Below are 25,676 nucleotides of genomic sequence, written 5' to 3'. Positions count from 1 at the left end.
CTGAGAGAGTGAATCTTTCTACTGTGTTCTTTCTAAACTTAGCTCCCAGTTAGATCCCAAGTTCCTTTCCAGAGATGAGAAGCATTCACTTCTTAAAACATCCTTCCCCCTCCCTTTCCCCATATGATTCTATACTTCATTCTATACCGTTACCTGAGTAGAGTTATCAAAACAGCTCATAAAATCATTTGAGGATAAGCCTATACACATAGCATAGTCCCAGAAATCCCATACTATTTGGTAAGGTCAATAAAATCCATTAGCTTTAAGAGGAGGAAGGGTATGAAGAAGAGGAAGAGGAAAAGAAGAATTTTCTTCCCTTGTTCAGTTTCTAACATGGAAACACCAAAATAGTGCCTACTTGGCCTCCATTTTATCTGTTAATTTTTTTGGCCATATCTTGAATGACTCTCCAATGTAACAGTAGTATGATAGTCACAAGGGAGGAGTTACTCTAAACCTTTGTTGAGAAGCAAGTGCAGAAAGGCTTCAACAATTTAGATTTAGGGGTTGAGTGCCCACTGGAGTTAAGTCAATAGATCTGCTGACTGTGCCGTATGGTGGAGGAGCTGACCAAGCTGAGGCAAGTTGAGATTTCAAAACAATGCAAGTGATTTGCTGAGGTCCAAGCCCCTGAAGAGCCTTTCACTGAATGACAATAGGAACTGCCTGGATACTTCCTCTGTAACACTGGACTAGGACACTAATCTCCTTTATTAGTGGGGCTCTGTGCAGTCGATCTACTTACTAGTTGACAGAGCCTGAGAAACTCTAGTCCATGAAACAGAGGAAGGGGGAGTTAATTAGAAAGGGCTGGCAATAGGACTCTGCTTTAAGAATGGTCATAGCTTTCATGTTTCACCTTCCCATACTTAACTAGCAACAGCTTTTTCGGCTCAGCAAAATCTCCTATGTATTTTTTCTAGAAGATAAAATCTCTGTCTTTTTAAAACATTATATTTTGGGGAGGAAGAAGATGCTACACAAGATCAGTATCGTTTATTCAAAGCGTGTGTGCATGCATCTTCTCACAAATATGCATGTTCATATTGCACGTGTATATTGCACGTTGTGAAAACAAGAATGAACACTTTGTTTTTGCAGTACTGGGGATTAAACCCAGGGCTTTGCTCATGTTAGCAAGCGCCCTACCACTGCTACATCCCCAGTTCAGTATGAGATTTTTTTATACATCATACTTTTTTACACATTTTTATGGTTGGTGATTGAGCTAAAGGCTATAAAATGGCAAGGTTCTAATCAGCTCACTTTGTTTACAGGAACAATTTGTCTGAAGCTTTTGGATTTATATGATGAATTGCCACTTTATATTAGTTATAACATAAAGCAACAGGAGGCTCTTGGCAGCCTGATTCCAAACAGAATTAATGGAGCAAGCACTGGTTCTTCCCCATTACACACTTCAAAGGCTTTAGTGGGGCCGTGTTTTGTAGTGAAAAACAATCAACATGTTCAGCTCTTTTTAAGCTCAGTAGCAGAGAACTTCACCTTGGTGCCTCTGCTGGAGTCATAGCAATCAAGACTTCATAGGTTTGACACCATCCAGTAAATAGAGCTGTAGGCTTAAGGCTCACAAAATTGATGCTTTTAATAGCTCATTAGTCCAGCACAGTGGTGCACACCTGTAATCCCAGAGACTTGAAAAGTTGTGGCAGGATCACAAGTTCAAGACCAGTCTCAGCAATTTAGCAAGTCCCTAGCAACCCTGTCTCAAAATAAAAAATAAAGAGGGCTGGGGATGTGGCTCAGTGGTTAAGCACGCATGGGTTTAATCTCCAGTAGTGATAAATAACCAAACAACTCATTAAACAAGTAATGCTGGCAATAAGACAGGTATAGGAATACTGTGGTGGGGAAAGAAAGCAGGATACTGATTTTCATGGTTTATAATTGCCTGTTATTTATTTTTGATTTGGAGGATTGAATCCAGCTACATCCCGCGCCCTTTTTATTTTTTATCTTAAGGCAGGACCTCGCTAAGTTGGTTAGGGCCTTGCTAAGTTGCTGAAGCTGGCTTCTAACTTGTGATCCTCCTGCCTCAGTCTCAGCCTCACAAATCACTGGGATTAGCCGTGTTATTATGCCTGGCTTATGGTTTACAATTGAAAAGTCCTGTTGAGTGATGGGACTTCTGCTTTCTTTGGGACAGCAAGTTGCTTTCGAGACATTGCACCTTACTGGTATAAGGATCAAGGAGTAGTTGGAGTTACCTGTGAAGGTGAGTGAGCTATTTAAAGTCCCAGCAGAAAGTATTGGTTCAGGAACTCCTTTTACTTTTTTTTGAATATATTGTGTTTTTAGTTGTAGATGGACACAATACCTTTATTTTTATGTGGGGCTGAGGATTGGACCCAGTGCTTCACACATGCCAGGCAAGCACTCTACCACTGAGCCACAACCCCAGTCCCAAGAACTTCTTTTAACCACTAATATAGCATTCTATCAGCAATACAGATCTTTTAAAATGGCCCTAAAAAGCACCTATTGAAGGAATTCCTTAAGACTCCTCTGTTAACTCTTATTCTATAACTGGCAGGATATTAAGGGAACTCATGTTTAAAGGGCATATGGTGAACGCTGATCTGTAACTTTAAGGCTGAAGACTTGGGCCATGGTGGTTTAATCTGTCCTGTCAACCTGTTTAATCTATGACTGATAAAAGTTATCATGTAACTCAGTGTCTGCTAAATGAGCTATAAGAAACACCTTAGAAACACAAGGGAATTGCCCTGTGACCTGTAGGTCAAGACCAATTCTAGCTGAGGGCCGAGAAGGCAATGTTTGTTTCCATCTTAATTCTGATCCCATAAATAGATTTCCTTTTCATATGATCTTGTCTGTGAATTGATTACAGTGAACAAAAACCCAAAGTGCTGGGGCTGGCCATTGCCTCTGCAGTCTACTTGTAGGTAGGAGTGACCCAAAGAAAGGAAGCAACTCTAGCTGGGGAGGTGGAAGTAGAGGCTTATTTGAAATGAGACAGACTGCATAATTTTGACATCAAAACAAGGAAAGTGCTAAGAGGGCATGCAATCATGCTAGAGCAACAGGTGTAAACTGAGACCATGCTCAGCAAACCACCAGGTAGGATGCTCCTACTTTGAAAATGGTCATTATGGGTCAACATTCCTAGGAAGTCACGCATACCTAGGATTATACAAGGCTAGAACAAGAGACACTTGCACGAAGAAAATGGTCATCTCTAACAACTGCTGTAACAGGCCCCAGCTGCCTCCAAACGACAGCACACACCACCCTTTAAAACAATCACTCTGCCCACCAGTCTCAATAGTACTGCATGTTTGAACTCCTGGTAGATGGACAGCTGTTTTTTGCCAGAGGTATATACTCAGCACCACAGGAGTAGGAGGGAGCTCCTATCCAACTTAGTAAGGAATGCACTGAAGTAGGAACAGGCCAGAGCAAGTGGAACCACCAGAGACCAAGGACAAGGACCAAGGACAAGGACACAGAGGCATCACCGTGGAGCCTGCTGGTTGAGTGCACACTGGGTCAGATCTAAGGACAAGCTTGTCAGCCTTGGAAGATTTTGCCCAGGGTAGCAATGTGGTCAGTGTTTGCTGTTTAGATCAATCACTGGCAGCCAGGAAGAGGATGAATGTGGGAAGAGCAGGGAGAGTAAAACCAGTTAATCGCACATTAAATACTTTGAGCTGTATAAAATAAGCCAGGACTGTTGGAAACCATGTCATAACAGAGCTAGTCAAAACCAACTCTGGCCTGCAGGAAGGGGAGACATGGAGGTTGTACCCTGCCACAAAACTCTAGAGCTAGGAAATGTCAAAGTGGTGAGACCCGACAAGTCCAGGTGAGGACAACCCCCAGGATCCCACGTACCCCAAGTTAGAGGCACAGGAAAAAAAAGCTCATCAGCAATGTGACTCCAGAGTTTCAAAAATTCAAAGAGCTGATAGGCCTGAGCTTCTTTTGCCTCCAAAAACAAAACACTCCCCACTTTTATTGTTAGGAAATACAAGAATGAAATGGCCCAAGTTTTTGAAACAACCACAAAGAAACAAGTCAGAAGAGATCTTATGTTAGGTTGATTTATAAGCGCTGCTCTGGGCAGTTACAGTTTGTTTACAACAAGGAGTTATCTAACTCTAACATACTGTACATGGCAATTAGAAGTTGTCATGGCAAGAGAAAACCACAGCTGGCCTGCTGTGGCCAGCCAAAAACCAGAGAACAGTAGGGGAAATGCAGGATGGAGGTGGGGTTTGTTTATTATAGAAGAAAAAAGGGTAACTCCTTAGGAATCTTAACAAAGAAGGGAATATTCTGCACTGGGAGAAAAGACACAAGGATACAACATTACAAGGATTTTTACTCCAGCCCTGTCCCAACTCCTCCAAGAGAAGAGTGGAAGGAGACAGCTGAAGCAGACAATTTTGAAAAATTAGACTTAGAAACCCTACAAATTTGATTAAAATCTAAACCTCTGTTTTGCTTTTAAAAAATTTAATGTATCAAAAGGCCTGCTTTAGTGACATGCTAGTTTTACCAGAAAATAATCCAATGCCTCTTGTCAGGAACATGCTCATGTGGGCCAGCCAACTCGCTCCCTGAAACCCATGGACAACTATGCTGGTCTTAAACCCCGCCCTGGGCTCATGTGAATACCAGTCATGAGCATCCACCTGGCCACTGTCCAGGGTCCACTTCCGGAGGAAGTGTAGACAGGGCAGGGCAACCCTTAAGTGGCAATGAAGATCAAGAGCCCCTAGTCACCAACGTTTCTGGTACCACACTCCCCACTCCTGCTCCAAAGGATCTCCTTTATTTCTAAACCAAAGTATTTGCCTCAAATTTAGCACCCAGTGACCAGGATGGTTTCCTCCCTTAGAAAAACACATACCCATATACCCATAATTTTTTTGTTTTTATATTTAAATATAAAAATACTACTCTGCTTTGTGTTATAAATGAAGGTCCAAGCACTAAGAAATTTTTCTTTTAAGACAGGGTCATCTATCAGTTTACTCGGCTTTGTGTCCACGGGAGGGCCTGCAGCCCCCAGCAAGGGGAATGCGGTAGCGGGAGAGCTGGGTGTTTCCCTCGCTGAGCGCCACCCCTGCTTCTCTACAAAAAGTTGTTTATACCTCAAGAAAGGGAGCTTTCCACCACGAGGGGAAATTCTAACCTAACCTCCCCAGCCCCCCAAACATGCTGCATCCCACAGTCATGCCTAAGGAGGAGCACGGCCCTGCTTCCCACCCTCCCACTACGCATCAGAAAGCTCCAGCGATGGGAAAAAGGGGCTGAGGTGCAGAGGTTAGGAACTTAACACCTCTATCCTGGCCGAAGAAAGCAAGGTTAACTGGGCTTGAGGAATAAAAAAAGACCTTGATATCCACCCTTTGAGTTACAATTGGGACAAGCAGGACAACAGAGAGGGTGAAGAGATGGACTGGGATGCAGAACTAGGAGGGGCTTGATTTGATGGCTGAGGTCTAGTCCACTTAGTTTTTGTACTGGAAGGGCTCATCACCGGTTTCATTGAGTAGACACGTGCGGATGAGGGCTTCTGTTACTGAATAGGGGTCGCAATTGGCAGAGGGGCGGCGGTCTTCAAAGTAACCCTTCCTTTCCTGGCCTACAGTCCGGGGAATGCGGATGCTGGCGCTACGGTTGGCCACACCAGCAGAAAAGTCGTTGATGTTGGAGGTTTCGTGGAACCCAGTCAGGCGCCGGGCATTGTCCAGGCCCCCCTTGGGATCATAGGCCCGGATGTGGTACTGGTGCCGCTTACTTAGTTTCTCGATGGCCTCTTCAATGTACCTAGAAGGAACAGAAGATGAGGGTCAACCCTGTCACCAGAAAATCCTTCCTTCAAGGGCCAGAGCAGGTGTGCATCCAAGACTGAAGTTCAAAGCACAGGGCTGGCACAACCAACTCTGCACGAGGGCAGGGACCCCGCCTTGTTACCTGTGTCCCCCAGTGCTCAGGATGCCTGACACACAGCACCAAGGCATTATCTGCTGAAAGACTTTCTCTCACCCCTAAGTGTCAATCTCTGTGCCTATATTGTTACTAAGTTAGTTCTTATTAAATACTTTTAAACACATGAATCTGTCAACTTTTCCCTATCACCACCTTTAACTCTATTCCTTGGGTATTATTTGGTACTTTTCAAATGAAAACAAAATGACAGAATTAGAAAAAATTAAGCCAACTGTCAAGAGCTAAAGCATCTATATAGCCTGAAGTTCAGATTACCTGTCCCCAATACAAACACTTGGCAGATCAACATACAGGAGACTTAAGAGATTGATATTCCTCTCCCAAGCCTTTTCCACATGAGAATAAACAGGGCCCAAGCAGCGGGTACTCACTTCAGACCATTCTCCTCCCTCATGGCCTTGGTACTAAAGTTGGTGTGGCAGCCGGCACCATTCCAGTTCCCAGGAATGGGCTTAGGGTCAAAGGTAGCTATCACTCCAAAGTCTTCACATACACGATGCAAGATGAAACGGGCCACCCAGAGATGATCTCCCATGTGGATTCCTTCACAAGGTCCTATCTGGAATTCCCACTAGAAAGAACGAGAAGGTTGGCCTTTAAAATAAAGCCAATTGTTCATCCAAACTCAAGCTCCTAAGCCTGCTTTCTTCCCACCTCTACTCCAACCCTGAAATTGTGGGTTAGTGACTGGTGCATCAGCAGCTCTTGGTAGCCCAAGTCCCCATTTGCCTACCTACACACTGACATCTTCAGAGGGGAGGAAGCTGACAGACCAGAGCCACTTACCTGGGCAGGCATGACCTCAGCATTAGTCCCTGTAATCTTGACTCCAGCATACAAGCAGGCCCGGTAATGAGCCTCCACGATATCCCTGCCATAGGCTTTGTCTGCTCCCACACCACAGTAATATGGACCTGCAGGTTTCAAGACAACGTGGTTAAGAGCTAGGAAATCCAAAAAATCCCCAAGTCAGAAATCAGAAGGCCTTGACGATGGAATCTCCCGAGTCACCATCCCTGCCTTCACCTGCAGGTGGGCAATGAAGAAATAAGGGGGTCCCCTCTTTGCCACTGACTCAATGGAGCCAAACCCGTTCTCACGTTACACACTTACATCCATCTTTGGATTTGGGTAACGAGAAGGCTGTCTTTATTGTTATTTTCAACTAGTGTCAACTTTTTTTAAAGAGTTGTTCCCATCTCTGGAGAAAGGGGCTTTCCCGGACTAAGCAACTGGAGGAGGATTAGTCTGCCTTTTACCCGAAGTTACTTACCTTGGGGACCAGGAAAGCCATTGGAAGGCCAACCAAAGGGGTGACCATCTGTGCCCATGAGAGTGTATTCCTGCTCCATTCCAAACCAGGGGTGCTGGTTGCTCACCATGTCCATTATCCGTTTACAGGTGTGCCTTAAATTGGTCTCTAGAAAGAGTCGCAAGCTATTAGGGACACTGCTGAACCTGGATGCTGAAATGAAAGCAGTCCTATGCTCTCCACAACTGAGAAGTTCACTACATGCTGACTGACTAGGGAAAACCTTTGTGTCCCATCACCAAGTCAGGAAAATGGGAAAAGCTGCATTTACACATGTGTAGGGGGATCCTCTGAAAGACTTTAGTTATAATTAAACTCAGTTACAACCAAGTCACATGGCAGTGGATTCAGAACAGACCAAGTGTTCACCTTATCGGCATGCTGGCCACCTCCCAAGTACCGAATGCCAGGCACTTCCACCCTCTATTCACAAGACAGCTGCTTCTAGTTGTCAAACTTATCCTTTAATTTCTCAGGCATGTAGAGCCAAAGCCAAAGCTGTAATTATTTTTTTGCATGACACTGGGATGGAACCCAGGGGCGTTGCATTGGGTTACATCTCCAGCCACCCCCCACTTTTTATAAAATTTCAAAACAGGGTCTCACAAGTTGAGACCCTGGCCTTGAACTTGTGATCCTTCTGCCTCATTCTCCAAGTACCTGGGATTACAGGCATGCACCACTGTGCAGCCAAGTCTAATTTTTATTGAGAATAGTTTGTCCTGTAGGAGGCTTACATTCCAGGTGAGATTAAGTGGTAAATTATATAGCATCGGCTGGTGCAAAAGAAAAACAAAAATGAGATGAGCTCAGCTGGAAACAATTTCCAAGCTAGAACAGAACTTCAAAACAAAAAATACTTATCTGAATAACAACCCTGATGCGGGCATTAGAAGTACTTTTTTATTTTAAATTGAGACAGGGTCTCACTAAATTGCAGAGGTTGGTCTCACACTTGTGATCCTCCTGCCTCAGCCTCCTGAGTTGCTGGGATTATAAGCATGTGCCATGGAGGCTCAGAAATGTTATGTTAGGTAACCTGCCCATATTTTGCAGCAAACCACAGAGCCAGGAAACCCAAGGTTGCCTTGGCTTCAGAGCCCAGGCCCTATACCAACAATAATGCCTCTCAAAGGTAAAGGTCTAGTGCCACTAAGTCTCACTGGCAGTGTAAAGAGACTTACTTCACAGAAGTGAGACTTCCTCTGGATTAAAGAGCTGACTAGCTGACAACTGGGAACAGACATGTCTGCAATAGGGACCTTAAGTTGCAGTTACAACATATATCATTTGGGAACCAAGATGCTCATGATTCGTCAGAGGATAAACTAAGCTAGCTATCTAGTGAAACAGCAACCAATACTTGATATACAATTGTTTCAAAATGATTCATATGTATTAAATCATTTAATCTTACCAACAACTTTCAGATGGATTTTACTATTCTCTCAATTTTAAAATCAGCAAAATGGCAGTTCAGAAATCAAACAAGATTCTAAATCCAGAATCCAGCTTCTTAAAAATTTACAGGCAAGCAGATGGCTTTGTCAATGGGGACTCCCAGAAGCAAACAGATTTAGAATTCATCATTTTACACAACTAGTAAAAGGGACCATGGAAGGTGAAGAGATAGACCCTCCTACCCCCCAAATTCTTAACAGTTCTGAGATAGTCTAGTCTTCCTAATCCTGATTTCAGAATGTCTCCCTTCACAGAATTAACGGACTGGGGTGGGGGCATCCAAACCCATCCTACACTCACCTGCAGGCTTTCGGTTATACTTGAAAACTTCACAGAACACCAGCTTGTTGGGATCCTTGCGGAAGGGGTCTCGAAACATGGCAGAAGGTACAAGATACATGTCACTATTGGAGCCTTCAGACTGAAAAGTACTCGAGCCATCAAAATTCCACTCAGGCAACTCTGAGTCAAAAAGAGAAGGAAAAATTAAAAATGAATATGAGGCTTCTCAGGCAAGAATAGAATCAGCCCCTCATTCATCTTTCCATTTCTAAAGATTTACTTTGTCATTCTCAGAAAGTGAGGCACAAATGCATCCTTATGTGAAACAACATCTCTACTTACACACCTGCACTCCAAGTAAGAATTTTAAGAATTACTTCCTTAAAAGAATTAAGTCACAAAAGTCACCAAAGGTTGACAGACATTTCCTACTTAAGTAAGTCTACTCTCTACAAGCAGACAATGAGATACTGTTATCACAATCAGTGAATCAGTCATTTAAGAGACATGGGAAAGATTCTGATTCTCTCATTATGCCACCTGTGTTGCTTCCTACTCTCATCCCCCACTTTCACTGACGGTTCTAGCTAGCGCTGTGTCCTTATTTTGTTGATGAGGAAAACAGACTGATGCTCCCATAGGACTAGTCCACTTTCCCCACTGTTGTGGAGGTCAGTTTCTTCATCTCTCATATTGACTGAGTTCTCAGATGGCAGAGACCAGATTCTCATATCCCAGGGCCCGTCCAACACCTGCCACATAGCAAGTACACTTTATACACTCTACATTACGGTCATTCGTTCATTCAATCAAATGTGAAATAAGCAGAAATATAAGTTAATTAGGCAGGAGGTGACAGTTTTTCCCCTGGTCTCTTCCCAGAAGGGCAAGGGCTACAACTTGTTCTAGAATGAAAAAATGAAGGTCACAAATCTAATATAGTAGCTCCTGGAGGGACATATAACCAAATCATTTAAAATTTCTAAAAGTGGCTCCAACTAAAAACAAATGGTCAGTGCCATTTATAAACCACTTGAGAGCACATACTTTGTATGGACAAACCCAGAGTACTAAACACAGACATCAGCAGTGTGCAAAGTACTTGGCATATTTACATTAGAGCAGTGGTTTTCAAACTGGGTTCCTGGGGGTGTCTTAGAGTCAATTAAGTAGGATGGCCAAGTCAGTAAAGTCTCCAGACCCACCCCCTCTACAAATTAAACCTTTTCTCCTCAATATATTGGTTTACACATTAGTCCATTTAAATAAAGAGTTCCATTGTTGCTATGCTTTTAGGCTAGCAGAAGCTTAACACTGATTGAAGTTTGAAAAGCCCTGTTTTAGGAAAGCTTTGCAAACAGAATGAAGAGGTCAAATCCAGTGACCTAGTGCTGGTCTAAGGGTGTCTGCTGCCCACCCCCACACTGCCCCCACCCTAGGTGAGTACTCCATTCCTGTCCAGTCTCACCTTCTACACTCTTGGGCTCAGAGTCCAGGGTGCGGGTCTTACAGCGAAGTCCTTCTCCAGTACCATCAATCCAGATATACATAGCTTGGACTTTCTCACCCTGTGGCAGGGACATATACACCTGCTTGATGCCTTTGTTCAAGTGGGAACTTGCTGAGGTGGTCATGGTGGAAGATGTTCTGAAAAGAAAAAAGTAACTTTATTAACAACTTCTCCAAACAGATCCCCTGTAGGAATGACAAGGGGCACAATTGAATCCAGAGTGGTAGTGGCAGGCCCATCCCTTTGGAACTCAACACAAATAAAGATACAATTATTTGCTCTGCCTTCAGAGGGTTCAAAATTCCATATTAAACAAAAATCTCCTAAGAGTAGGGTTTAAAAATCTGATCAGCACCTTTTGAAGCAATTAAAGCAGATGCTTGGGGTTGGGGATGTAGTTCAGTGACATAGCACTTACATGGTATGTGCGAGACCCTGGGTTCAATCCTGAGTACAGCAAAACAAAAAAAAGCAACAAATGCTTCCTAAAGACCAAGGCCTTGGTATTAACCGACATCTCTTGGCATCGTGGAGCTCAGAGGTTCAAGTTTCAGATACTACAGATCCGAAGCTTCCAAGCTAGAATCTATGCTAGTAATTCTAAAATTTTATTAGTCTACTTACTGCAAAGTGAGGCTAAGGTAGGTGACTTTTTAAAATAGGTGATTAGGAGGAAACAAAAATGATAATACAAAAGTTCAGGGACAGAATGTTTACTATCTTCCAATACAAGCAAAATTCAGCTAAGATTTAGCTGCTGTGGTTTCTATTCTGAATCAGACTCAAAGGTGCATGCTGCATAATTTTTCATTGGTGTGAAGTAAAATTCTCACTTCAGAAGACAGGCCTCAGATTTAAATGTGAGAATGACAGTATTCTGGAGATTCTACTAGAGAATCTTTACAAGTAGAAAATTTCCATTTCTCATCAAAAAGATCTGGGATTTCAAAAAGATCTGAGGCATGCTAAAGACTGCAAGCCACGGCCACAAAGCCTCCAAAAGAAGAGATCTCTGAAGCCACAAAACCAGCCTCCATACAAGAGGAAATGTTCCCCCCTCCCTCTCCAGCCCAGGGTGGCTGGTAAGGGAACACACTGTTCTCCTCCAATGACTTGGGCAACTTTCTGTAGTACAGTGGCAAAGTTTCTATGGGCAACCGTCCATGTTTGCCCAGCTGAAAAACTGCTTCTCCCTCCAACTGCCTCACCCTTCCCCTGGGGAAGGAGGACCTCGCCTGTCCAGTCCTATTACAGAACCAACACCATCTTTGCCTACAGAGTCTAGAAGACTGGTCGTCAAACCACACTTCCCACCCCTGCCTTGGAAGGCCAGAGGGACAACTTCTGAAAGCTACAATCCAGTCCCAGCTTTTCTCTCCAACCTGTTAATCCTCCAACATCTGACCACTGTCTCTAAGATCTCCTGTTCCAGATCTCCTGTTCTTTGGTGAGATCGGCTGGAGCCTGGGTATCAACTGGTGCCGACTCCATGCCAGGTTCACGTGGGAGAACGGGTTCTGAAGTTTAGGGCGGTGTCTGCAGAGGCCCCCTTCGCAGTGTCCTCCTCCCCGCCCCCTCACTCACCCCAGCCACAGAAGGTCTAAGGGACCGATGGAGTTGCCCTCTCTAGCCCTCCTCTTTCTACAGCAGTGTTCGTGCTTCTCTTGCTTCTCTTCGCCCTGGGTCTCTCGCTGGTCCGAGCACCGGGGCTTTTTGGGTAAGGGCGACACAGTGGGGGACTGAGACAAAGACACCGACCGGTGGTCGGACCGGGAGGTGCTGGAATAGGCAGGCTGGTGGTTTGAGGTCTTAACCTTGACCCATGGTTTCTCCCCGTTGTTGGAGTAGGCCATGAAGCCGCAGCAGTTGGAGGGGGACTCCGAGGCCTGTGACTCCGCGTCATCGTCATCTTCGTTCGTGGTCTTCTTTGAGTATTTGCGGCCGGCGGAGGACCTCCGCTTCCCGCCCCCGGGGGAGTTGGGATAAGCCACCTTGAGAGCAGCCCCTACCACTGCAAGGTCCTGAAAATCGGCGCCCCGCCCCTCCGGCCCGCGGTGACTTCAGGGCCTCGCCGAGCCGGCCATACCCCGCTTGCCCGGGGTGGGTCTGGCAGGCGTCGGCGGGAGGGACGGTGCGCGGCTACTGCCTCGACCGGGCCTGGTCTCTCTCTCCACTGCCGCGTCCGCCCGCCCCGCCGCGGCGCGGCGCGGCCCCGGCCCTCCATTGTTCGGTCACACTACGAGCGCCCGGGACCCCGCCGCGGGAGCTGGCCGCGCGAACAACGCTCCCGGCTCCCGGCGTCTAACAGCCGGGCCCCACCACGGCTGCCCGGGCGCGCCCGCGCCCACCCAGCGCAGCGCGTGCCCTCGCGAAGGGGACCCGGCGGCCACTCGGTCCGCACCGCACACGCCGCCCGGGCGCCGGCCTCCGGGGGCGGCGCTTCGAAAGGAGGATCAAAACAACACCCTCCCCCACCGGCCCCGCTCGGTCCCGGTCGAGGGCGCGCCCCACCGTCGCCAACCGGACGGGGCGGGCTCGGAGCCGCCGGCGGCCAAGCACGCGGGAAGCGGGAGTATGTGAAACCCGCGGCCGCAGCGCAGAGCTGGACACAGCAGGTGGGAGGCGGCGGGCCGGGCGGCCAGCAAGGCCAGGGCGCCGCGGCCCGGGGGGCGCGCGTCACTCCGGCGCCCCGGGCCGGCCGCGTGCTTACCTGGGCGGCAAGCAGGTGGCGGGCGGGCCGTGAGAGCGAGGTGAGGAGAGGAGAGGAGCTCGCCGTGCCACTCAATCGCTCCACTCTTCTCCCATTCTCGGCTCTGTCGGGCCGCCCGCAGCCCCGCACCCTTTATCGGCCGCCCGGGGCCGCCCCCGGCGCCCTGATTGGCTCGCCGCGCCCGGGACCGGGGCCCATCAGCTGATGCGCGCCGGGGCCCCGCGGCCATTGGGCGAGGAGCCGAGCGGGCGCCGCCGGGTGGGGCGAGGGAGCCGGGAAGAAAGAAGAGAAAGGGCCGTGGGGGAGGGGAGGGCGGCCGGCCGCGCGGAGGGCCGGGCTGGCGGGGGGGCGAGCCCTGCCGCCCACCCGCCGCCCCAGGGCCGCCGGCCTCCCGCTCGCGGCGGCCTCCGTGCAAGTCCTGCGAGGAGCGCGCCCTCTGGAAGGCCAGAACCTCAGACACCGAATTCCGCCCTTTGTTGTGAGACAGCCTCCCTGCCCGCCTTCCGCGCGCCCGGTGAAGTTTGACGGGCAGCACCGGCGCGGGAGCCTGGGCCGGGGCGGGAGGCCTCGGCCGACAGAGCCCGGGTCCCTGGTCCGGTGGTGGACCGGGAAAGTACAGAACCCTGTGATTCCATATTTTGACCCCAAGTGCTGTGTTTCTGTTATTCCACAGAGAGGCTTCTGGAGGGCTGTACAAAGGAGACCATGGGCAAGTCTCAGCCTCTCGGGCCCAAGTTTCCAAGTCTGGAAAATGAAGTGGTTCAAAGAATGACCTTCAGAGCCACCTACCTGATTTGAAATTTCTGCGTGCAAACTGCCCTAAGGAAAGCTAACGGAAAGCCACAGGTTTCCAGCTCTTCCAGGTCCCCTTCCATGCCTTCGCCCCCTCTTCAGAAGTCAGCATTCATCAGAAATTTAGGATCCCTTAAAGGAGTTCTCCCTGGTTTTGCTCTCCAGTGAATTGATTGTGGCTTCTTTTTTAGTGCCCGAAATCCACCTGACATGGCTGGCCTTTATTGCATCCTTCGGGAGTTTCCCTATTTGACACTGTGATTTTTCTGTTTAAAGACCAAGAATTCATGCTTCCATTGCCTTTGGAAGAGGAAGGGAAAATGTTTGTTCTTCTGGTTATGTTTTGTACCACAAATATGAAAAAGAAGTGTTGCTTGTGACCACAACCACATTACTTGGCTTCTTTGGTCAACATCCCTTCCCTTTAAGTGTGTGGAACACTGTAGCACTTTCAAGTGTCAGATGCAGTATTTGTCTCTAACACAGGTTTCTGATAAGTTTTGCACTGGCTAAGGCACCTTGCAGATTTCTTGTTAGATTTTAGTACTACATGTTGAAGCCTTATGGTATGGCGTTTTAAAGGCCAGGCATCAGTTCAGAAAAACCTAGGTTCAAACCTAAACCTGACCTCTTAACCACCTTTGTGTTGACCAAGTTACTTGACCACACAGAGCCTGGGTTTTCTTGCCTATGAAATGGGAAAACAATAGCTTCCTATATGCTATAGGGATTAATTGTGATACTTTTTGCAAAAGAGGTTAGGGGAGGGCCTGGATCATAGTAAAGGTTTAGAAAACGTGATGTATGATAGGCCAAAATAATCTGAAGAGATTAGAGCATCTCTTTCCCCATTTAAGAAGTCTTAAATCAACTTTCTGATTTAGCATTAAGCTCCTTCTTTGGGTCGATGTAGGGGGGCTTAGAACTGGTAACAAAGTGAGCTGCCCTCATTCTGTCTCTTTTAGTGAATTCTTCAGAACTGGCTGGGGAAGGAGCAAAGGAAAAAGTGATGTTGATCCCCAGATGTCAAACCGCCAAAGCCTTCTGTATCTTTCCTAGCGCCTGAAATAGGGATGGTAAACAAATAGAAGTGAAATAGGAAGGTGCAAATGTAATTTTTTAAGCTTGTGGCATTTCTGCTGTTTGTCTACTTCCCTTTTTATGTATGTCAACCACCAAGAGCAGCTCTGTCATCTTCATATCCCCCAGTAGTGTCCAGAGTGAGTGTTCAGTAAACGTTTGTTGACCACACAGAAATGACAGCGGCATCATCAAGAGAACATGTGCTTTGAGCTGCTTTTCCAAGAATGGAAATGGATTTGCTTTGATCCTTTCCTGTGACCAGGGGCATGCTTTGTGGCAGTTAGGAACATAATACATGACCACTGACTCTTTCAGGAGTGAGCACAACGCTTGCTTAAATCAACCAAGTTAGAACCCAGATAAGTCCAGGGGCTGAGCAGGGATGTTTAAGAGTGTGTGATAGAAGAAAAAGCAGAAGAAAGTTCTTTTAGCCGGTTCGCCTCCAGAAAACCAGATTGTACTTTTAGAGAAGTAAAAAGTAGAACGCCCTGTTTCACCCACTTTGACTTTACTGTATCTGCTGCCCTTTGATTTTCTTCCCCTTCTTCCCTAAATTGCCACCGCCCCCATTTTCTACCCCTCTGTAAAAGGAACATTAGGATTCTTGGACTCATGAACTTTTCATTCTCTGGGTACACACAGTTTCAAAGCCAACTGGGTTCTTAGGGCATGTGCTTTGAAGCCGGGTTCTCTCGCTGAGTTGCTCTGTCCCAGAGGTGGGTGGAGTGGGATTTTATTCCAAATCTGCAGACATAGCCGGGACTAAACGCATTTCTTCACTGTTATTCTGCTGCCTGAAATGAAGGCCTTGTCTTGCGTGGGCTTTACCTTTGAGTTCTCCTCACGACTTCTTTCTCATAAGGACCTCTTCTCACTTTGCAGTGCTCTGAGAGGGCTTTTCCAGGGCCTGTGTGGTTGTCTTACACTCATTAAAGTTCAGGGTAGGGCGCAAATGAACCCAAACCTTCAACCATATTGTCTTGTTTGGGATATGGAGTTTTCTCTATAGATGAATGGTTTTAACAGGTAATCAGTGAAAACTTTAAATCAGGCTAGGCTAAAGAGGCACAGGTGAGACTCAGAATTGGAGACACCCTTAAAAATCGGACCCACATTATCAACTTTTTCTTTCCTTTTTAATTTTTTTAATAAACCAACATCAGTTCTTTTCAAAAGAATAGACCACAACTGAATCTTAAAAGAAAAGAAAAAAGATGAAAAAGAAGAACAGTTTTAGAGGTTGATAGAATTGCTTTTAAACAATATTTTGGGAGGAAGGTATAGTTGGAGGACCTTTCAAACTTCACTCTACACAATTAAAGATGGAAGGACCAAATTATACTTCAACGTAGTAACCAACCACTGAGCACAGGAAGTGTTCTTTTATATATTGATTATTTGATATTCTTCAAATGAGAAAAGGAAATTAGAAGTTTGAACCTCAGCCATGTCTCCTAAGCCCGACTTGAGTCTTTGTCGGACACTCACTGAAATCATTTAGATTTAGGGAACACGCCACTTCCCATACTGTGCGTTAGGATGGAAGGCTTGGGTCTGTTTGAGCTCTATTCTAAATCTTGTCTTTACTAGGAAGCTAATTGGAAAGTTGGGAAAAGTCAGGTTCATCTTACCTCACGACATGGGAAAATAAGTCTCACAGAGAAAACGAAAGCCATACAGTTCTGGAATTAGATCTTCATGCCATTTTATCTTAAAGGGGAGAAACTGAGGCCTGGGTAACTTGTAACTTGCTGAAGTCAGGTTAGGGCAGCATTCCACAACCTAATGAACTTCCAAGGTGCCATTCCTTTGAGAACATTTCTCTGGTCCCCTTCCTTCAGTATCCTCAGCTTATGGTTGGAACTTCTGGGCCACCACTTCTAAAATACTGAAATTCCTACCAAACCCACTGAAGAAAGTACAGAGCACAGGAACTGACCAGTTTACCCCAGAATCCTACATTATAGCTACTTCTGTACAGTGAACATTCTGTGTACATTTTCTTTGTGATTAACTAGGTTAGGAGAAAATAAGTGCTACATAGCAGGTTCTCTCTGAAGGGATCTTTGGAAGGTCTGGGGGTGTAGCTCAGTGGTAGAGCACATGCTTAGCATGCTCAAGACCCCGTTCCATTGCCAGCACCACACACACACACACACACACACACACACACACACACACACTCTCATCAGTAGGGTGAAGAAATCTTTGGAGATTATTCATCGTATACACTAATCTCCCCTAGTTTCATTCTGAGAATCTGGGATTTTCATAGATCATTTTTGTTTCCTATTCTCAATGCGTACACAGATCTTTGTTCTCTAGATTGAAGCATTATTGAAGCTTTTTAAAAGTTTAGGAAATTATCACCAATTTATATCGTTATGTTGTATGTATGTACAAATATGTAACAACAAATCTCATCATTACATGCAACTATAATACACCAATAAAAAATGTGGAAAGAGAAAAAAATTAGGAAATTTGGCGTTCTGATCCAAAATACACAAAATATTTTGATCAGAATGCCCTTTAGTTGGTGCTTTTCCCAAAGAAATCCTCAGCTGGATCCAGTCTTTCCTTCCTCCCCACTAGCCCCATTAATTGATTTGGATTCCTATGTATTTCACTTTTGTGTGCCACATTTTAACAGGAAACAGCCCTAGGGTATTTTCTGGATGCTTGGGCAATATTTTGTCTGCTTCTGTACTTTTCCTGCCCTCCTTTTTCCTCTCATAATTTTTTTGTTTTTTTTTTTTTTTGTACCTGGATTGAACCCCAGGGTGCTTAACCACTGAACCATCCCCAGCCCTTTTTATTTATTTTTACTTTTATTTTTTTAGTTGTAGATGGACACAATACCTTTATTTTATTTGTCTTTATGTGGTGCTGAGCATCGAGCCCAATGCCTCACACATGCTAGGACATGCTAAGCAAGCGCTCTACCTCTGAACACCCAGCTCCTTTCTTTTCTTTTTTAAGACAGGGTCTCTGTAAGACTACTTTGGGTCTCGATAAATCGCTGAGGATGGCTTTGAACTTTCCATCCTCCTGCCTCAGCCCCCTCAGTGACTGGAATTACAGGTGTGGGCCACCGCACCTGGCCCTCTCCCACTTCTTTTAAACAGGTTCTCAGGAGATTCGTGTACTGGGGTTGAAGAACTAATTGCTTGGCCAGGGTGATGGGAACATAGTGCCCTCTGGTGGAATTCTGTGAAGATTACCAACTTCTCCCCCAAAGCACGAGTATTTGGGAAGTTTTTTCTTGACTGTCCGAGGGTGGACTTTTCTATTAAATCTTATATATGGTAAATTAATAATGCGCAAGTGGATTGCTTATATGGGTATTTGAGAGATACTGTGTTGGGAGTACTGCGTGATTACAAGAGGTTGATCTCTATGAAACGAGACCTCCAATGCCTGGGATTGGGCAATTAACAGCATTTGTGTTTTTTCATCCTCTACCATCAGTGTGTGAGAGAGGTGAAGGGAAAAGGAGGTCCCCAAAGAAAGGCAATTGATCAGAGTCTGGAACTGAAAATAAAGGGGAAGTGGCAAGGACTTGCAGGCTTAGTCACAAACAAGTCTCCTCTACCCTCACTTGGATCGGAACACAGAGATTTAACACTGTGCCAAAGGTTGAGAGTAGGCCAGATTCTCATTCCCAGAGGGGAAGGGCCGTGGTGAGGGTGGGACAGAAAGTGTGACCAAAGCACACCCTTTTGGGGTATCTATGGCGTATACAGTGCTACTTCCTCCACCTGGGCCTGCTGGCTGAGCTACCACCCCTCCTTCCTTCCTTCCCTCCTTCCCTCGCTTCCTTCCTACTTCGTTTTGAGGATAACTTCCTTCTCCATTTCCCTTGTCAAAGTCACTGTGGCCCGAGGGACACAGTCACAGAACTGGGTCTAACACACCTGAGTTTGAACACCTGTCCAGCCTCGTGGCAGTTATGAGACTTGAGCAAATCAACCTGCTGGATCTGTTTTCTAGAATTTCCTTATAGAAACACTTGAGAGGATTTTTTAAAAATCGGAGTAAGCAATTTGGAAGCAGGTTACTAGATTTTACTATCCCCAAGAGCCAGGAAGAAAGCTGGCCTGTTACCAAGGAGATGACTCAGGATTTAGGACTGCTGATGTGGCCCAGAGGTTCACGAACCCTCTGACCAGTCCTGTAACACATCTAGAAGGAAGAGGGGGATGTTCTGGAACCAAAGTAGCCTTTAGTAAGCATCGCTATGTCTCCTAGTTGGCATATACTTAGGACATTCTGTAACTGGAATATAGTTACAGAGTTTCTACCCTTTAGGAACCTACAAGTGTCAGTGAGGTAAAAACTCCCCAAGGGAAATGATTTCCCCAAACAGAACAAAACAAAGCGAATCAGCTGAATGGGGAAAATAACAAGGTGGATTTGATGTAAGTGCCCGAGAGTTCAGGAGTTCTTGGAGAAGGTCACCTTGGGGTGGTCACAGGGGTGGAGGTGGGGTTTATGCTGCATATCTAATCCATGGCAAAACTGTGATGGTGGTATGACTTTCTCTAACTTTCTGTGAGATGCAAGGGATGGAAACTTGTGAACACCCAAAGATTGTGTCTAATAAATGACATGTATCAGGGTGGCAATGGTGAAATAGATAAGCTTGACTACAGCATTTCGATTCTATAAACACTTGAATCATGCAAATTCAAGGTATTTTTTTTAAGTTACTTCATATGTAAAATTTGGAAATGAACCAAACCCTAAAGGTCAGGTCTGGGGAGAAGGAGGCACAAAGAGGAAGTTTCAGATGGGGTGCATCCATTATAAATGCCGTCACTCAACCTCTGGAGAGTGGCGTATGGTCGAGCACACACCATACCCACTGCGACAGGATGAAGCTTGAATGAGGCCAGCGTTGAACTATCAGAAGTATTTATTCCCTCGGGTAAAGGTAGTCACAGGTGCCTGGAAAAGCACTGCAATGGCATCACTGCTGGACTCTGCCCAGCCCTCCGCAGACTCCTCCCTTACAGCCCTTCCATGGCATTCTCTTCCCTCTTGGCTCTGCTTTCATGCTCACCTATTCCCCTGGTCCTCCTTCCTCCCTCTCCCCAAATCCCATCACATCCCTTTCCCAGGACTCCCCTTATCTCAGCAGTGATGTCTCAGAGACAGCAAGTATGCCAACTGCTGCCCTCGATGGCCGTTACCTTCATTGGGGAACAAAAAAAGGGTGCCACCCATGAGGCTGAGAGGACCCACGGTGGGGAAGAAGGGGTGGAGTATGTGCCAGGCATTCTAGGCCCGGCTCAGGGTGAGCTCTTTGCAAGCAGAGGAGCCTGGTCTTCCTTCTCTGGCTGCTCCACTTCCTGCAACAGCCTGTACAGGGGTTCTGGACTGCTCTCATGATACGGAGCTTCTTTGGACTCCGTCATCTTCAAGCTGGGAAGGTAACAACGATGCCAAAAGTAAGAGAAGCCATAGATTGCCAACAGGCACAAGGCATCAAACATTGCATGCCAGCAGAAGAAGGTGGTGACAAACATGAGGTCGCTCATGTCATCATCCTCCCAGGGGTAGCCAGAGACTGGTCTGTACAGAATAAAGCCTGCCTGCATCAGCCAGGAGCCCATGATCACAAACAGAAAAGTCTCCATCATCCAGAGGTGAACCATCTCAGGAGTCCACAGCTCTGCAGTTAACACCAGCAACAGCAGGAATACCACCGAGATGAGCAGGGAATGGACTTGCAGCTCAATCCCCGATGACTCCTTAACATGTGATACCAGCAGCAGCAGGAGCTCATAGGAGGACAGGACCAGGGCACCTTTTTCTAGGGCCACACACCTCTGAGGCAGCACGTTGTTGCTCGTGACATCTACAAAGCCGTTGATTATGAGGAGGGTGAACATGGTGAGGTGCTGCCACTCTTTGGGGTACATAAACCTCGGTGGCAGCTCCCTGTTCATCAATGTCAGCTCTCCATGAGTGCAGCTGATCTCATAAATCACTAAGAGGGAGCCGGCCACTATCTTCAGCAAACCTTCGCAGGATATTTTCCACAGCCTGGCCCATCTCCCCTTTTTCTTAGAAGGCCACAAAGGATACAGGAGAGACTCGTTGAATATCACAGCTCTGGAGACCACTATTCCCTGATACAGTCCATATAAGAAGAGAAACAGACCTGGGCATACATGACCAATAAAGGTTCCCATTGAGTCACAAATCTGTCTAATGAAGCGGACTCAGAACTCAGGCCTGCCACGCCTGGTGGGGCCACATCAGTTCTGGGCTTTGGAAAGAATTGCCTTCCATCTGCTTTTATTATCTCAGTTCACCTTCTGCTTCCCCACGGAGAGGAAGCATTTCTTGAGACAGACCTACACATGTGGCGGGATGTGGCCTCATTATTCCATCCCACTCTGGTACATGGGGAACAACCTGGCTTCTACTGAAGAAGGAAGCTGTGAAATGGGCGTTCAGGGGCTTCTCTCTATAGCCCTGGAGGAGCTTGGGTTTTATCTCCCACGTTCCTTGCCCTTATCCTCCATGGTACTCAGAAGAGAAGAGGAGAGGGAAATGGCGTGGGGTGAGGGGGTGGTATCCAGAGAAAGCCTGGGCACACAGCACTCCTGAGGATCCTTTGGGACTTCTCAGACAGGGCTTTGGCCCCAGTATAAAGTCAAATGCCTTTGTGGACACTGTTATAGTCATTTGGATGTGTGACCATGTAGTGCATACTTAGCCTCTGCCTGGCGGTTCTGGTCTGTGACAGCCACGTCTTGCAGAGACCACGAAGCCCCCTCCACCTCTCTCCTACCTTCAGACATGCCCCTACCCGCCATCACTTTAACAGGCCTATGGTCTGTAAATGAACCTCCAAAGCCACCCTTGGAAATTGATCTTAGGGGCTGTGGTGGTTTTGTAGTGTGTTGTCATAACTTGACCCACGTTTCCCAGCGTGCCCTTCCCTGGATGGCCCAAGAACCTGCAAGTGGAAGCGAGGCAGCAACTGAAGTACTCTGTGCAGCTGGGGAGTGCAGGGCACCACTGTAGCTCATGTATTCCATAAGGCGCCTGCTGGTGACCCCCAGGTGCGAGCAGCACCCAGGCTTAGAGCTCCCCCAGCTTCTCTTTAGCATGAAGAGCACCAGATTCTTCTGCAGGTTGCCTGCCACTTAGGTGGTGAGAAATACACACGGCTCCAGTTGGTCTTGGTACGTTTCCATTTGTCCTTGCTTGTCACTACTTCAGGGGATGGATTCTTCCTTCCTGCTGCCACTGGAAATGACTTCAGGCCCACACTCAGCCCACACAGCCTTCCACAGTAACAACCTTCCGTGAACTTTGTCACCAGCTCCCACAAATTCGTAAGGTCTACTTTTTTGTTGCAGTATTGGGGATTGAACCTAGGGATGCTCTACCAAGGAGCTCATTTTATGTTTTATTGGGAGACAGTGTCTCCCTAAGTTTCACACGCTGGTCTCCAATTTGCAATCCTCCTGCCTCAGCCTCCTGAGACCTGGAATCACAGGTATGCACCACAGTGCCAAGCATATGTACCTGTCTTAAAACGTCTATACTACATCACTCACTTCATATTCTACCGTCCATCTTTTTTTCTTAATTTTTTTTTTTTTTTTTTTTTTTTTTTTTTTACTTTTTACAGACTGCATTTCGATTCATTGTACACAAATGTGGTACATCATTTCATTTCTATGGTTGTGCCCGATGTAGATTCATACCATTCGTGTAATCATACAGTACATAGGGTAATGACGTCTGTCTCATTCCACCATTTTTCATACCCCACTCCCTCTTATTTCCTTCTTTAATACAAGAAATTAAGTTATAGTTCTTTAAATGTAGACACCAAATGTAGACATACGCTGGCCTTTGCTATTTTAATGTGAATTCACCTACCAGCTTCATTTTTCCATTTGACTAGTGTTTAGTGCACCTTGGATATTGTGAAACAGCCAGTGAGCACAGGTAGGAGGGATGGTGGAGAACCAGGTACAAGGGTGTGTGAAGCCTCCCTAGGGCACCTCGATGGTTCTGGGCCTGTTGCAGAGTGTGCAGGGAATAGGAGTGTGTCTGGGGGTGTTAGGTGTCCTGAGGAAACAGGAAAGCCACCAGATGGTGAACCATGCTGATCAGGCTTCTGCATAATCCTCCATCCTCTCTACAAGCAGTGTGTAGGGCAGAGCAGAGGCGCCTGCATGCTGAGGGCGCCCCAGTGGAGAGGTGGAGGGTTGACCCCTAGGGCACAGCACTGCCTGAGCTCTCACGTCTATCTCAATGCAGATACTCCTTAACTTAGGACGGTGTTACGTCCTGATGAACCCATCAGAGATGAAGATAGATTAATACAATTGATAGAGCCTGCCTACTGACCATCGTAGCAATAGAGTGCACTGTAGAATTTCATTGCTTGCACTTGTGATTGCGAGGTAGACTGTGAGCTGTGGCCCGCCCAGCATCTGAGAGAGAATCACCATACATGTCACCCGCCCAGGGATCCATCAGAACTTAACATCTGTCGTACGTTTCTACTAAATGCATGTTGCTTTTGCAGCATCATAAAGTTGAAAAGTAGCGGTTTGAACCATCCTAGTCAGGACTGTCTCCACCTGCTCTTTCTCAAGTGTGCTTAATGCCAGGAAACTTAAACATCTCTGTCTGCCTTTAAGGGTTGCAATAATTCAGATTGCCTCTTGCCACTGAGAACTTGGTGGGACTGGAGAATTGAATGTGAAGGGAATTTGGGAAAAGAAAGTTTTGTTCTGCCTTCTGAAGGGATCGCCTTTGCTCATTTAATTTTAGATTTTAGATGTTTCTAAATCTTTTTAGTGACTAAAAAGCAGGTGAACTATATTGGAAAAAGGAATATTAGAAACTACCTCTTACCCCACAGCCTGGCTGTGGCCCTTGCACCAGTGTGTTAGAGACACGGTTTTAATAAGAACGTGAGGAAGTAGAAAATACATTTGAGTTCTAGTTCCGGTTCTCTCCTCATTTGCTGAATCCTTACCTCAACAAACAAACAAAACAGTATATTGGACTTCATTTTCCATGAAGTGAAAATAAGAAGGCATGGAAGTTGTTACATAGAAGAAAACATATTGGTCTTCTTTTTCCTTCTTCCCTTCAGAGGAACTGTTCAGAGGAAGGCAGTTCAAAGGGGGAAATCTGACCATGACTGTTGCTATGTTAATCAGGGAGGGGAGAACCGCAGGTGCTCTCCTTGGTTCTTGGGTTTGCTCCCAGAGAATCACAGGATCCAGGTATCAGCAGGGCCAGACTAGGGAACCTGTGACTTACAGGCCGAAAGAACTGCCTCTATCCCACAATCATTTCCCCAGCTGTGCCTGGCCACTATTGCAGGCCATCTGTGGTCAGGGGAGAGGAGAGAATAGCAGCACTGACCCAACAGCAATGGGAGGTTGCAAGTGCAGGGCAAGGAGACCCACTAAGGTCCCCTCTGGGGTGCTCAGGCCCCTGCCTTGGCCAGGCATGAAGGACACATGTTGCTCATTAACACATGAACATCCTGATCTCAGGACTTTGAAGATAGGAATCTCCCATGAAAAGCCAGAATCTGCCCACAGTAGCCAAGAAGGAAGCCAAGGGGGGTGAATGATTAGCAGAAACTGCCAGACTGCCTGTAAGTCTGTGGACACCAAGTACCTGGTCAACTCTTTCATGGGTGTTTCATGGGGGGAAATTGACTTGACCACAGGAACCTGTGGAGGGTTTTCTTGGTCTAGCTGCTGCACAGTGAACTCTCCAGACCCGCATCCCCTGCCAGAGAGGCTCCACATTCCTGAGGGTTCCTCAAATGACCAGTGCCATTGTCCCTGCATCGTAAGATGCCAGAGTAAGAAGGTGCTCAGAAATTCAGTAAATATGAATTTGCTCACTGCTGTGACAGAGCCTGCTGAGTGCCCGGGGGCATACACAGAAGTTTTTATACAAAGAGGGTAAAATTTAGTGAAAGGCACCACATCTCAACACACATATCACATATACACTAGAGAATGGTTTACACCTCTGCCCCATAGATATCAAATGTCACTTCAGTAGTTTAAATCTTTTCTTCATGCTGGGGATTAAACCTAGGGCCTCACACACACTATAGAACTCTACTGCTGAGCTACATCCCAATTCCCTAATTTTCTAACAACCCCATAAAATAAGAATAAAAAGTAAAATTAATGAGATCTATTTAATGTCTTCAAAATATTTCAACAACTAATTCACATAAAATTGTGAGCTTCCTTATTTTATACTACATCTTCAAACTCCAGTGTACATTTTACATTTACAGCACATCTCAATTAAGACAACCAGATGGCAGGTGCTCAATGGCCACATGTGACCAGTGTCAATCACATTGGACTGCATAGATTTAGACAGTAGAGAATGACATGTTGAGTAAAGTACATGTTGTAAAGTTTTCTTAAAGGAAGATGCAAACACTTGGTCTGAAATGGTATCTTCAGAGCTACACTATGAACTTCTTAATGCTAATG

General features: G+C 46.3%; 3 protein-coding genes across 3 annotated transcripts; 1 reads left to right on the top strand and 2 right to left on the bottom strand.

Moving 5' to 3' along the window:
- Positions 1 to 4,072: 4,072 nt before the first annotated feature.
- On the bottom strand, positions 4,073 to 13,437 carry Glul (glutamate-ammonia ligase). The gene is made up of 7 exons (XM_047520324.1): positions 13,282 to 13,437; positions 10,530 to 10,708; positions 9,080 to 9,241; positions 7,280 to 7,426; positions 6,793 to 6,920; positions 6,378 to 6,577; positions 4,073 to 5,823 (listed from the first exon to the last, which is right to left on the bottom strand). The coding sequence occupies exons 2-7, from the start codon at positions 10,693 to 10,695 to the stop codon at positions 5,505 to 5,507; spliced, it is 1,122 nt and encodes a 373-aa protein (XP_047376280.1). The 5' UTR covers positions 10,696 to 10,708; positions 13,282 to 13,437; the 3' UTR covers positions 4,073 to 5,504.
- Positions 12,423 to 14,782, top strand: LOC124961442 (translation initiation factor IF-2). The gene is made up of 3 exons (XM_047519987.1): positions 12,423 to 12,459; positions 12,504 to 13,186; positions 13,955 to 14,782. The coding sequence occupies exons 1-3, from the start codon at positions 12,423 to 12,425 to the stop codon at positions 14,051 to 14,053; spliced, it is 819 nt and encodes a 272-aa protein (XP_047375943.1). The 3' UTR covers positions 14,054 to 14,782.
- Positions 14,783 to 20,450: 5,668 nt separating this feature from the next.
- On the bottom strand, positions 20,451 to 21,356 carry Teddm1 (transmembrane epididymal protein 1). Its single transcript, XM_047519811.1, has one exon. The coding sequence runs from the start codon at positions 21,354 to 21,356 to the stop codon at positions 20,451 to 20,453; it is 906 nt and encodes a 301-aa protein (XP_047375767.1).
- Between the last annotated feature and the right edge of the window lie 4,320 nt (positions 21,357 to 25,676).

This window comes from Sciurus carolinensis, chromosome 12, assembly GCF_902686445.1.
Source record: "Sciurus carolinensis chromosome 12, mSciCar1.2, whole genome shotgun sequence".
In the NCBI taxonomy this organism is placed as follows: Eukaryota; Metazoa; Chordata; class Mammalia; order Rodentia; family Sciuridae; genus Sciurus; species Sciurus carolinensis.
Note: the sequence above shows the minus strand (reverse complement) of the source record. Positions and strands in the feature narration are given on the sequence as shown.